This window comes from Amphibalanus amphitrite, unplaced genomic scaffold (genome assembly GCF_019059575.1).
Source record: "Amphibalanus amphitrite isolate SeventyFive unplaced genomic scaffold, NRLGWU_Aamphi_draft 000000F_arrow, whole genome shotgun sequence".
In the NCBI taxonomy this organism is placed as follows: Eukaryota; Metazoa; Arthropoda; class Thecostraca; order Balanomorpha; family Balanidae; genus Amphibalanus; species Amphibalanus amphitrite.
Genome location: NW_024881498.1, coordinates 3,254,749 through 3,268,597, shown reverse-complemented (window position 1 = coordinate 3,268,597; position 13,849 = coordinate 3,254,749). Strand labels below are relative to the sequence as shown.

Sequence of the window (13,849 nt, the reverse complement as noted above, 5' to 3'; positions counted from 1 at the left end):
CCTCCTGCGCCGGGACTGCTGTGATCGATACATCTCGGCGGCGGAGGCGGGGAGGGGCAGAGGGCAGCGGTGAGGCTGCAGTCGCGCCGTCTCGGCAGTGTCGGACGGCGGGCCGGCCGGGCCGCGCCGTGCCTACCGCGGCGACTGGTGCCGTGAGGTCGGGTATCAGCCGGCAGTGCTGCCCTATAGGTGCGACCTGCCGCGGGGGCGCTCTGTGGGACTGGCCAGGCCGTGACAGGCCGTGTGGAACCGGGCCAGGAGTGACGAGTGTCCGAGTGTGCCGCGGAGGGAACTGAGTGGGTGTGATGGGCAGGGACTGAGTCGGGAGTGTGATGAGCAGGAAATGAGTGTCTGAGTAGTGAGTGTGATGGGCAGGGACTGAGTGTTGGAGTGTGTCGTGGAGGGGACTGAGTGTCCGAGTGTGCTGCAGAGAGAACTGAGTGTCTGAGTGTGATGGACACGGACTGAATGCCGGAGTGTGCCGCGGAGGGAACTGAGTGCCTGTGTGTAATGGGCAGGGACTGAGTGTCACACCGAGTCAGAGTGTCAAAACATGTCTAGGTGGGACTGAGGGTAATACGCGGGTACCGAGTGTCCCGATCAGTGTCTGTGTGCCGGGCGGGGTGTTCCACGTGTCGTTCGTCGGCCGCAGACGGCAGGGGCTGCTGCCCTGGGCGCGGCCGGGCGTGTGAGTGCGGTGTGCGGCCCGTGCAGTCTCTGCCCGCTCGTGTGTGAGCGCGGTGATTGGCTCGGTATGACCGGCTACTAGCGGCAGTGATTGGCTCGGTATGGTCGGCCGTCGGAAGCGCTGATGGGGGAAAATTCGGTTACCGATTGCTGCGGGAGTGCTGACGGATATGTGATTTGGCTTTTTTGTGGTAACGATTATCTGATGCGATATGTAAGCGCAATGTGACAGCAAATGAGTAATTGGGACATTTGGAGATAAGGTCCCCTGATATCGATGTCTTCCATGCATGCCTATTTGATGTGAGGCGTTAAGACTTAAGACTACTGAATCTGTCCCGTCAAGGGCACCCAGTCTTCCATTTTTTATTGTGCAATGTAATGTGATGTGCAATGTGGCGAGGTAACCAAGTCTTCCAGTCGTCTTCCATGCGTAGTATTGTCGGTGATATTGTGAATGTGCGTGTCCACTCGGACCTGGGCTCTGTGGCGCCGCCTAGTGGTGACCTGCCGCACCTCAGTCCTGCGCGGCGGGCCGGGGCGCCGACTGGCGGCGGCCGGCCGAACCACGAGCCGGCCGGCTGCCGGTGCCTGACGCTGAGTCCGGAGGCCGAGAGGGCGCTGGTGAGCGCCCTGCGCCACACCGTACAGTCGGTGCTCAGCCCGGCGCCCAAGAAGCGGCGGTGGCGCGCCCGGCGGCGGGGCAGAAAACGGCTGCAGCCAGGCAGGTGAGCGGCGGCCCGAGCCGCGGCTGGGGGTGCGGGACCGGTGCATTCAGGGTTTGGGATTAGTGGACTGACTGGATTAAGAACTAACGTACTGTGCTCGCAGGTTTATGCTGTGCCTACAACATTTTAGCTAGAAGGGTCCGTACTCCGTAACTTCCATCCCATAGCTCAGCTGGTAGAGCGTTGGACTCCCTTTGGCCAGAGTACGGGTTCGAGCCGATCTAGCGCTCGATGTTATGAGACTGCTGACGGGGATGGTGCAGCCGCAGTCAGTTGAAGTCAGTTGAGTGGCGCGAACCGTGTCCGGCTTTGATGGGCCTGACATCTAAATTCTCCAGTTACCCGGCATTGCGCGATCGGATGGTATTGTGAAGTGTCCATTCAAACATTCCACAGCAGCTAAATTTATAGAAAAGAGTGTTGTTATGGATCGTGTTGGTCGCTGAAAATGAGTCGTGTCAGTTCAGAGGCGTAACCTAACGAGCACTGAGGTCATCGCAGGATGACCTTTAGGAGCTTGTGTCACAGGATTCGAGCACCTCCATTCACGCCTATAACCATCAACCTATGCTGTCCTACCGTTCTGTGTTTTGACGTCATCTCGCCCGGCATTGGTGCATTCAGGGTTTGGGATTTTCACATGTCGCCCTCCTGGGTTCGTCCCTAACCTCAGGTTCCGGGGTCAGTCTCTAACCTCAGGTTCCGGGGTCAGTCCCTAACGTCAGGCTCCGGGGTCCGTTCCTAACGTCAGGCTCCGGGGTCCGTTCCTAACGTCAGGCTCCTGTGTCCGTTCCTGACGTCAGGTTCCATGGTCCTTCCCGAACGTTAGGCACCAATTCTGCTCCCCGATAAACAGACCTAAGACCACACGCACGCGGCAATGCTCTCTCAATCTTCTGAGCTGTTCCGTTTTAATACCTTTTTTGGCTCAATGCACATCTTATAGGTACCTATTTTGTGATAATAATTTAAAAGCTGTATGATTTTGTTTGGCCGCTATCTTATTGTCTGCTTATCCATCGTACACGCGCTGATCAGCTGAATACTTTTTTAAATTGAATAATAAGTTTTTGGTCACTGCTCCTTCAATCAAGATTGCAACGTAGAATGTAACATATTTTTCGGAGGTCTATCCATAAGGATCGTGTTGATGTTTCCATGATGCTTCCCTCATCCTTGATAAAGGATTCTTCATCATTGATGTAAAGGCGCCGTCGCAATCTTTCCCATTCCGTTCTCGAAGTTTAGGTACACAAACAAAGACCTCCTGGGCCAAATACAAAAAAAGTTAGTTTCGTTCGTTCGACTCCGTATCTCGCTGACCGCTACGCGCCGTTCTGCGGCGCCTGCGGTGTCCTGCGGTACAGCATCGTTCAGGCGCCGCGCTGCGAGACATCTATCGGCCGCAGTAGGAACTAGCCGGTGGTGCCCTGCGGTGCAGCATCATTCAGGCGCCGTGCTGCGAGACATCTATCGGCCGCAATAGGAACTAGCCTATGGTGCGCTGCGGTACAGCATCGTTCAGGCGCCGCGCTGCGAGACATCTATCGGCCACGGTAGGAACTAGCTTGCTGTGTCCTGCGGTGCAGCATCGTCCAGGCGCCGTGCTGCGAGACATCTATCGACCACGGCAGGAACTAGCCCGCGATGTCCTGCGGTGCAGCATCGTTCAGGCGCCGTGCAGCAAGACATCTATCGGCCGCAGTAGGAACTAGCCTATGGTGCACTGCGGTGCAGCATCGTTCAGGCGCCGTGTTGCGAGACATCTATCGGCCAGAAAAGGAACTAGTGGCGGAGCTGTGCGGCACAGCATGCGGCAGGCGTTACGCTGGAAAGGCAGCGCGGCGGTAAAGGATTCCTTGCGTCTGAGTCAACGTCTGACAGTGTTTACTCGATGTATCAGTATTAGTTATATTGTCTCCTAGAAAAACTGAACGGCGAATTGTCACGCTCGCTGAGGCGGGAACTGATCTTCCATTCCATTTTCTTTCAGTTCTGAACAGATGCCTATCCAGTATCCATGTAAGTATGTCTCGCTTGCGATTCCCAGTTCCCTTCGCCTCCCAGCATTTGGTGGGGATTGGCTGACAGCTCGTCTGCCAAAGTCTCCCCGTATGTGTGCTCAGGCCAGTCGCACACCTGCCGCGCCTGTCACCCAGGACCATCCTGACCGATTTTCCGCTATCCTGGACCGTCCTGGTCTATGGTCCGCCATATCGGACCGTCCGGAAGTTGCAGAGACCGGACCAGTCCACTGGTCTATCATTTCGTACCGTCTGGTCTGCGCGGGTCTGTTGGTCCGCCGTCCCGCGCGCGGTGCGACTCTGGCCGCCGGTCGCGCTGGCCGGCGGCGGGGCGACGGTAGGACGGCGCGGGTCGATAGCGGCGCCGCCCGCCGTATCGATCCCGGGCCGGCCGGCCGGCGCCGACCGGCCGCGCGCGCCACTGTCCCCGCTGCCGGCGCGCCGTCACCAGGCGTCCGGCCGTCACCGGCACCGCGGCCGGCCGCTGGAGAGAACGACCCCAGCACTCGGTGAGTGGGGTACAGGCCACAGGGCCATCTGATATACTTTCTCAGAGGTGCCCAGTGGGTGGGACAGGGCGCCGGGGAGTGTGGCACTGACAACGCTCTCCGAGTCCAGGGGTGAGCTGCATCTGTCAGCTGTCGGTATCCGTGCGAACGTTTGCTGCCATTTGTCTGGTATACTTTCCGTGTGTGCTTTCTGCAGCTCTTCACTGGTTCCCCAGATAATCCTTGTGATAGTGTGACTCCATCTAGACTTTTTTAACCTTTCGAAGCTTGGTGGGTGGTTACTGGAGGCTGGGACACTACCGTCCTGTGTCCGATGCGTCCCTTCGGTGGTTGATCATTCAGTTTATACTAGCTCATAACCCTGTTACCTTGTCGTCCCATCGGGCTCGCTCTTCCCGGCTCGGCTCATCGTTGTACCCACTTGTGTTCCTATTTGTGAAGATGGCACTGCTCGCGTGATGTCCTCTGATGGGATTATGGATCAGCCATTAGTAATGCATGTTCCCTGAGAGCTGGGATCGTCCCATGGCGTCGGCTATCGACATTCGACAACCAGGAACTCGATGGTGGGGGGGGGGGGGGGGGGAGTGATGTCGACTGGTGCTCATACTGCCAGCTAGCCTGTGAGCTCGAACAAACGTGAATTTATTCACCATCATCTGGTCAGTCAGCTGGTGTTTGGCAATATCAGCTGATATCGACCTCGGCGCAGGTAGGTGGGGTCGTCACGCCTGATGAGCGGACAGAAGTGATTGCATCATTTCTCCGGAAGATCGAAAGCCCTCCCTGTCAATGTGTGGCCAGTGGATCAGAGGTCTCGGCAGCGCCGCGTTACACCGCGGTGCTCTCCGGCGCCTTACCCCATTAGTCGCTGTTGGGTGCCTGGCCGGGGCAGTGCGGCGCCGGGCCGGATCAATAGAGCGCCGGCGCCGCTGCACGGGGAAGACGCCGGCCGTCCGAGCAGTGGGCCGTGCTCACGTACAGCCCTCAGCAGACTGCGTGGTAGGTATTCTTTTTTCGACAAAACCGATAATAGCTCAAAGGCTATGTTATCAGTCGGTCGGAACTCACTGCAAATAGATGCGCCATGCTCCACTCCTTCGAATGGGTCCATCACTTAACAAAGTATGGGCCTTGTGTGGCAGCAAAATGCAAAAGTTTGTTTTGGGGGCAAATATAAACTTTTGGGTTTTGTTGCCAAACTTGACGGAAAATGAACACGATGATAGTGCCAATCTAAGGTGTGGAGTCTCGCGCGTCTTGCTGCTACGATTTTTGAGTGACCGATAGCATAGTATTCGCGTTATTCTCGGAGTTGTCGAAAAAGAATACCTACTACGCAGTTTGCAGAGGGCTGTACAGCTCGTCCCGCCCGACTCGCTCGGCGCCGTCCCGTCCGAGCCCAGGCTCTAGGGCTTCCGCGTGGGCCGACGGCGCCCCTTCGACCCACTGCAGAGCTGCTCCGGCCTCCGGCGTCAGCCTACATCCCTTCCCGCCTGTGACTGAACTGAGCAGATGTCCCGGTCGCGTCAGTAGGTGGGTATAGTCTCTCCTGAAAGTATCGCGTCTCGAAAGTCTCGCTATCGTTCCGTGGTTTGAGAGCCCTGGCTTTTGACGGTTGGCCGCCTGGCCGGCCCGTGAAACCTGAAGCTGTGGCTGGCTTTGGATTCAGATGGCTGGGGAGGTCTCATGAACGTGACCCAATCCGCAACGACCCCTCTGCGTCACTCACACCTGCATCCTCGGCTGATCCGCAGTGACCCCTCAGTGTCACTCTCATCCGCGTCTTGGGCTGCCGGCACGACGGTACTCATCCCCGTCTCAGTCTCCATGCTCACGTCTAGATCTCGGACAATCGGACGGACCCTTAGATCCTCAGTCCGTTGGCTGAATGTATGTTGACGCTTATTGAGACGCGCCTGATTATGTCTGTATCTGCCCAGCGCATGTTTCGCGGCCTCACCCTCCTGCGGTTCCAGCACCCCGCCCACCGTCGGCTATGTTTCTGTGCGCTGACTGGACGCGCCGTCTGTCCACAGCGCGGACGGCGGCGGGACCAGTGCCGAGATGACGGGCGCGGCGGGACGCAGCGTCGCCATGTCTCTGCTGTATCCCAGCGAGGTGCCCCAGGGTAGCGAGCGGCCGGCGCAGATCCGTGGCGGAAGCGGCGCCAGCGAGAAACGCTCCAGGTGAGAGCAGTGCCCGTGCAACGTGCCGATAAACCAAAGGACGTGCGTCAACGTGCGACCGTCGGGCTCCTGATGCTTTGTGACGGCAGCAGCCCGCTCCTAGCGATGCCGCTCGGTTCCGAGTCGTCTGCACGGCGGTGTTACTGCTCGGTGCTGGACCGCTGTCGGCCGGTCAATAGGTGTTATCTGGAGCGGTCGCGCAGGTGATAACTACAAATAGGTACGTGAAGTTGTAAGCTGGCGTGGGGCGTGGTCCGGTGGGCAGCTACACTGATGGATATTGACAGTGATAGCTGTGCTAGGTGCCGTCAGTAGTTATTTATTAGAAATGTGTTTGACGGACGGCCGCCGGTGACTTCTCTCATATCGACCTGTTTACACTGACTCAGGAAATCCCTAGCTCATCGAGTGCACATTGGCAAACAAGAGACGGCACAGAACTTCCACTGAAGTAGAGCAGGAACATAATTGGCATCAACCGAGGGCCGACCTGGAATAGAGATGGAAACAAAACCGGCATCAGCTTTTGTTTCTGTCACCAAATACTCGATGGAATTCAGAAGCACGGATTGATGCGTTGTGCAGTCCTCAGTTAGGTAAGGTAGGTATGTAGGTACGTACGTAGTAGAGGATCTTGTACCGGGCTGCCCTATACTGGCTGTCCGGTACTTGTGTGCACTTAATTACGTGTTGTACGTGCTCTGCCTCACCCCATTCGTTTGATCATCAGGAGCGACCGATCCCCCTCGGGCAGTCGGAAACACAAGAAGTCCAAGAAGCACAAGCGGGACAAGTCCCGGTCTCGGCGCTCAAAGAAGGAGAAGCGGAAGAAGAAGCGACGCGCTGAGCAGGACAGCGACGCCTCCCAGTCACACAGGTCAGTCTCTGCTGCTCAGTTCGGTCAGTCACACTGCTCAGTCTCTGCTGCTCAGTCCGGTCAGTCCCACAGGTCAGTCTCTGCCTCTCAGCAGTCCGGTCAGTATCTGTCCCTCAATCCGCTCAGTCACACAGGTCAATCTCTGCCCCTCAGTCCGGTCAGTCACACTGCTCAGTCTCTGCTGCTCAGTCCGGTCAGTCACACAGGTCAGTCTCTGCCTCTCAGTCCTGTCAGTCACACAGGTCAGTCTCTGCCTCTCAGTCCGGTCAGTCTCTGTACCTCAGTCTGCTCAGTCACACAGGTCAGTCTCTACCTCTCAGTGCGCTCAGTCTCTGCCCCTCAGTCCGGTCAGTCACACAGGTCAGTTGCAGGAGACGCGGCAGGCCCGGTCACGCGCCAGTCTGCCGCGGTGCAGCGACACCTACCTCAGATCGACCTCTACTTGGCTCCACGTGGCCTCGTCTCCTTACCGTCAAATGTCCCCCCCCCCAGTCAGCCAAAGCCAAGCACCGGCGCTGAACGGCTTCCTGTGTGCCCGATTTTGACGTTCAAAGAAGGAACGTCCTCACCGTGTCACGAAATCGAATGATTGAACGGGAGTAATTGATAGCCGTGGCTCTGGTCATCTGGTTTAACTTTATGTCCAGCTGATATTTTTCTGTTCCAGCTATGGCGAGATTTAATAGGTGGACTGTCGCTGCTTTGCAATGGTGCCTATCGAATATACCCACGTATGCGTGCCTGCCTTTCGGTCACCAAACGTTACCCGCTGATCAACTTGTTCTTCTTTGATATATCTGCAGCTCATCATCCTCGAAGAAAAAGAAAAAGCGAAAGCGCCGATCAGACAGAAGCTCCTCTCGGGAAAACAGGGTAAGAAGGATTAGTGTTGACAGGGCAATGACGCTGTACCAATCGATCAGCTTATCATCCAGGATGTTACGATATATTGACCTCACTCTGAATTGAATATTAGCGCTACTTTAAATCGTCTCGTACATACCTTGGAGCGGGCTGGTGCGCCCAGCTGCCGTCTCATGGCTGTGATTGTGCCGCCATTGGCACCTGTCTGAGTGAGTGCCTTGTTGGCAGGCTGAGTCGGCCGGGAGGTCCAGCCGCCTGTCGAGCGGTCGCAGCAGCACGGCCAGCTCCCGGGACGACAGCGGCAGCCCCCGACCGCGCGCGGACGCTACGGCTCCCACCGGCAAGGTACCGGGGACCAGTAATGGTCGCTGTCCCGACTCCAGTTCAGTGAGGAGCAGCTGCTCTCCTCTGGGTCGGCCGCTCAGCGGCGGACAGAGCGCCGCGCGGGCCGCCGAGAAGCCCGGCCTGCCGCCGCTGCCGCCGCTGCCGCCGTCCTCCCCCGGCGGCGGGTCGCCGTCCGACCGCAGCCCCGTCGGCTCGGCGCTGGACAACTACGACAGACTGGCGGGCGACGGCGGCCGGCCGCGGCCGCTGCCGGCCGACCCGACCCGCCCCCCGGTCGCCATTCACATGGCGCCCGGCCGGCGGCCGCTGGCGCTGCGCTCACGCCAGTTCGGCGACGAGGACGAGTCACCGCCGCGGCCTCCGCTGCCGCGCGAGCCGCCGCCGCCGCTGCCGCCGGCCAGCCCGCCGGCCGGCTCGGGTGGCTCGCGCAGCGCCGGCAGCTCTCCGGCCGCGGACGGGCCGCAGCTGTCCGCGCTGAGTCGTCTGACGGCCGCGCAGCCGGCGGCCCAGCGGAGCCGGCCAGGGCGCCGCCACCTCAGCCCGCCGTCCAGCTACCGGCGCTCCGCCGACGACTCGCCGCCGGCCGCGGCCGCCGCCGCGCGGTCCCGGCGCAGCAGCAGCCGCAGCCGCAGCCGCAGCCGGAGCCGCAGCCGGAGCCGGAGCCGGAGCCGCTCCCGGCACAGCCGGAGCCGGTCACCAGCCAGTGAGCGGCTCCGGCCCAGCCGCAGTCGCAGTCGCAGCCGCAGTCGGTCGCCCGCCAGCGCCAGGTCGCGCCCCGGTCGCAGGTCAGTCCCGGCGGGGACCAGAGGAGCCAGTGGGCACTGTCCGGCCGAGATGGGTGTTTCACCTCCAGGGAACTTAGGGGCCCTCAACACATTCTCCGCAGTGTATTGCAATGAACGCTCATATACGCCAAGGAATGCGTAGATTCACCGAATCAGCTAGATGCTATCGTTCATTGACACGACTTAAACACCGGATCTCCCAAACCGAACTAACTTGATCTGTACCTCCCCGGCAGCTCTTCTCGGTCTCGGTCGAGGTCTCGGTCGGGGACCCACTCGCGGTCCCGCAGTCGCTCCTGGACTCGGTCTCGGTCGCGGTCGTGGTCCCGCTCCCGCCGCTCGCGGTCGGGCAGCAGCTCGTCGCGCCGCAGCCGTCGCTCGCCGTCGATCCCGCGGCGCCGCGGCTCGCCGTCGTTCCGCGAGAGTCGGCGGATCACCAGGTGAGAGCACTCGCCGGCCGCCGCCGAACGGTGAGAGGGGAGCACCGAGCGCTCACCGACCGCGCCAGGGGAGGGGGGCAGCACCTGGGCAAAGTCAGGGAGGGAGGAACCACCGGGCAAAGCCAGGGGAGGGGGGGGGGGCAGCACCTGGGAAAAGCCAGGGAGGGAGGGACCACCGGGCAAAGCCAGGGGGCAGCACCTGAGCAGAGCCAGGGGAGGGGGGGGGGCAGCGCCTGGGTAAAGCCAGGGGGAGGGAGGGCAGCACCTGGGTGCGCCTGGGGGACGAGAGGGCTTCGTCTAGGGAGTGGGGACGAACGAGACAGAGTTGACGGAGAGCCTCGGCCAGATATAAACAGCTTGCTGATGAGCATTTTGAAATGTCTCATATTTGACATTTTAGTAGTAGAAGATGTATGTTCTCGTTAACTGCGTTAAGTGCGAAAAACAATGATTTGAAGAGTAAAACATAAGTATTCTCCTAAGTCACCATAGCAGCTGACTGGAGAGGACAGCCTGTCTCAGCGTGAGTATGAGGGTCGGCATAAGTCCAACAGCAACAATCACAGCCGCTCTTACCCCTAGCTTTCATTCCGGCGTACACACCGTCATGTATTGGACACGTCTAGTGAGTTTAAATGAAGCGGAAAGTGGCGTAATGATTCCTCGAGCCCGCCTCCATCCTATGAGCCGCCATGGGGCCGCTGCGGCGGCGGCTGGGCCTCTGTGCGGCGGGCCGACCATGTTTGCCGGTATATCGAGCCGCGCCGTGTCCTGAACGTCCCGTTTACCGTCTCCCTAGCCGCCGCGCCTAGAGTAATGGTGTGCCGGGTAAGTGGCGTCCGTCAGTCTCGGGCCCGGGGCGGCGGCGCGGCGCGGCGCGGCGCTCTCTCCGGTGTGCCTGTACACGACTCTGTCGTCTCGGAGCGCGCTCTCCGCCCCCCTCTCTCTCTCTCTCTCTCTGTTTGTCACGCGTCATGTTCTGTTTCTGATTTGGTTTTGCTCTCTGTATCTCAGCAGATTGGCCGAGTCATGCCGCGCCGAGCGGGCCGATCGCTCCTCTCGGCAACAACCCGGTCCTGGCGGTGCATGCTCCCGGTTTGTTTTCGGTTTTGTGCCGTTTCTGTTTGATCTTTTCGTTTGTCTGTGCACTACTGACATTGCGACGGCTGGGTTTCGCGGTCGCCTCTCGCCGCCATAACGCGTCGGGGTAGAGTCTGGGCGGTTGATGCCTTGCCATGGTGAAGGGATACTGCTGTTGACTGACGACCATCACCGCTCGGAAAGCCAGCCCACTAACATCGACTTCCCCGTGCTGTATATTTACAAATAACAACCGTTTGGTGTTTCTAACTGAACTGCGTCCTTGTTTGACTCTTTGTCGATATCATGGTTAATAAGAAATATTTGTCAATGCACACATACTGGAGCTGTCTACTTGGCTTTGTGATGAACCTCCATGCAACAATCATACAAAAGCTCTGGTAGGGGAAAGTGGGGTATGACGGGCATGTTAGTTTTGCGGGTCTGTACCTCTGAAGTCTTTTCTTCGATTGCTTCACCAATTTAGCACAACCATCTTCAGGCATTTTTCTTTCAGTGCCCCTTTGACACCTAAGGTCTAAATCCAATACTTTTCAATTGAGAGTGTTTTTAGCAAGACCCTGCAAAAACCCGTCTTACCCCACCGGGGAGGGTAAGACGGGCACTGATGTTGGGGCAAGACGGGCACAACGTTAGTTTGAACTTCTTTACATATTTACTGCCGAATAATTATGCTAATACATCTTACACATCTGGCTTTTGATCTTACAGTCAATATTGTAAGGTTCGTAGCATCGCACGGCTACTTATAGGCGTAATGGTATTGATCGATGTAATGAAAAAATTAAACAAATTCAAAGCTGTCTATTTAAATAATTTCGATGGAAATGCGTTGCAAATGATGTAGAACAGCGTAAGTTAGCTTAAAATAACAATATCAGATGGTTTGCATTCCTTTCATCATTGTTGCCCGTCTTACCCCATTCGGCTGCCAATAAGGATATCACACCGCCTCCGGGCACCAAATTAAAGGATTCATTCGCCAGCATACACATTTGGATGACACCCTAAGACGAAACTCTCATCAAATTTCCAAAACAAAATATGAAACAGCGAGGTCAGAAAACACTACGAAACACGATAGTTCTGCTTAGAGTGCAAGGCACGTTTTTAGCTTTTCCACAATTTTTCAAAAACTATTTAAGATGCGTACCTCTGCCTTCACCTCACAGCAAAGAACCACACGGCCGATTACCAACCACAACAAGAGGTTGCTAGCGCCAACGGTTTGGGCTAGAGGGCCGGTGCCCGTCTTTCCTACCCCGCCCGTCTTACCCCACTTTCCCCTATTTTTGCATGTACCATACGGAGATACTCTGCCCGAGGTAGGTATGTTGAGCGACTATGTTTCCGCACACAGCCTAACATTGCCACGATCCTTTGCCGGGCTGCCAAAGACTAATGCACTAACATTTGAGTGGGCCTGTGTTCCAACTACCCATACATCTAATTAACCGAGTGTTAGATAGTAACTCCTGTGCAGTGGGTTTGCTGCTTGGTCTCTGTTTATGTGATACACGACCGGTACAACCAATTAGGCAGTGCTAAACTCAGGTTGAGACCGTCATGCGCGTAACTCTCTACAACAGGCCTAAGTGTTTCAATGGTTCCATTACAACAGTATCGATTTAATGAATATTTGTGTAACTTTAAAAACGCATCATAATATCGCTTGAAAAGCGGTCCCTATTTACCGGGCTGCAGTGTCCGAGTTTTGTGGTGAGACCCGGCCCACGTCTGCTGTCCCGGTGGCAGCGGCAGCGGTGTGCCCCAGTCTGTGTGACGCCACCGGCACCGCCCGCCCTGACTGGCACCTCGTTACAGCGCCCGAAAGCGACCGATCCCGTACAACCGGCCGGCGCCGTCCTCCTCTTCTTCGGACGAGAGTGAGCGCAGCGAGAGCCGCAGTCCGACCCACACGCCGAGCCCGCTGCGGCGCGCGCGCGCCGAGCGGAGCGCCAGCGCCGGCCGCCGCTGACCGGCCCGGCGTACCGCTCCGACCGGGCAGCGCCGCCCCGCGCCGGCCGCCGGTACCTCTGACTCGCGCTCCCTCCGCTCGCCCCGAGTCAGAGGGCAGAAGGCTTGCTCAGACTTTCTCAGATCCCCCCACACCGGCTTTCTGTTATGGAGCTGCTGACCACCGACGGGCGAGGCAATATTGTGCAGATGTGCTATGGCGCAGAATGGGTAGCTCGATGAGGGCCTTTTGCGTACCTATAAGGTGACTATTTTGTACGTTTTTTTTTTCTAGGTCAGTGTCATGTCCTCTTTCCTCCTTATTTATACCTATTTATCGTTTTATATTGTTTTAATTGTTATTTGTCGTCTTATAGTTTAATTAGTGGCTAGGTATTTATTTGTTTATGTATTTATTTATGTATTTATTTATTTATGTATGCATGTATTTATTTATTTATTTATTTATTTATTTATTATAGGCACCAGAATTTGCATGAGAAATAGCTTCCATCGCGTGCTGTTACATATTCTAGTCATGCAGGTCAACTGTTTTCTAGTCATTTTGATGTGATAGTTGGCGTGGTCATATCGTTTTTAGCTTTTTTTGTTAAGCCTTGAGTCTCAATGCTGATCATTGATACGACTATTGATTTAGAATCTTCTCAATGGCCTCAGCGCTCTTGCTCGACTCTTGTCTATTTTCGCATAGTTCCTTTGAACGACTACCTTTACTGGAAGAGCGATAGTCCGCCATTGTTAGTGAGCATGTTGATCGTGCACGTCATTATTTATTCTGCAACTGTAATCTTTGTTTGAGAGGAGCGACAGCTGCTCGGTTTTATGACTCCCATGTGTTAGTTTGTCGAGAAATGCTCAGGTGTTTGTCATGAGAGGCGAAGACAGTGTTTGTATGATGTATCATTATTTATTTGACTTGCGCACGCCTGCTATTTAAGTTATTTATTCGAGAGATGGCAGCTGGGTTGTTTGGGCCCCTGTGTACGGGGTGCTCCAGTGCTGGTCGGTGGGTGGGCGCGCTGTCTGGCCCCACTGCGTCCCCCGCGGGTTGATCCGCCGCTGACCGCCCACCCCTGTGTCCCCGAGTATCTGAGAACCCGCCGCTCCGTGTCCGATAATACACACGCGGTGGCAGAGACGGCGTGTGTGTTTCCAGGCGGCCTGCCGTGTGCCGTGTGTAGCGGTGAACCGGAGCAGCGGCGCGCGCCTCTCAGGTGGCCGATATGCTGTCAGACGCGCGCAGGAGCCGCCAGTCGCCCAGCGGGCCCGCCACAGGACCGGACGAAACACAACACAGTCAGATACGGACAGACGCGCTGGCTG

General features: G+C 57.1%; 1 protein-coding gene across 2 annotated transcripts; it reads left to right on the top strand.

Annotated features, from left to right (window-relative positions):
• Window positions 1-101: 101 nt before the first annotated feature.
• LOC122368909 (serine/arginine repetitive matrix protein 2-like) lies at window positions 102-13,662 on the top strand. 2 transcript variants are annotated; one of them, XM_043343621.1, is made up of 7 exons: window positions 102-1,415; window positions 5,988-6,137; window positions 6,868-7,014; window positions 7,818-7,887; window positions 8,107-9,008; window positions 9,245-9,448; window positions 12,374-13,662. In XM_043343621.1, the coding sequence occupies exons 1-7, from the start codon at window positions 1,081-1,083 to the stop codon at window positions 12,525-12,527; spliced, it is 1,962 nt and encodes a 653-aa protein (XP_043199556.1). In that variant the 5' UTR covers window positions 102-1,080; the 3' UTR covers window positions 12,528-13,662. The 2 variants fall into 2 exon arrangements, with proteins under 2 accessions (XP_043199556.1, XP_043200386.1); XM_043344451.1 differs by lacking the exon at window positions 12,374-13,662 and adding an exon at window positions 10,248-10,926.
• Window positions 13,663-13,849: the final 187 nt, after the last annotated feature.

Coding starts and splice junctions, on each gene's coding strand:
- LOC122368909 (XM_043343621.1), top strand. CDS start 1,081: ATGTGGCGAGGTAACCAAGTCTTCCAGTCGTCTTCCATGCGTAGTATT. Junction 6,138..6,867: donor GCCAGCGAGAAACGCTCCAG/GTGAGAGCAGTG, acceptor TTTGATCATCAG/GAGCGACCGATCCCCCTCGG. Junction 9,009..9,244: donor AGGTCGCGCCCCGGTCGCAG/GTCAGTCCCGGC, acceptor CCTCCCCGGCAG/CTCTTCTCGGTCTCGGTCGA.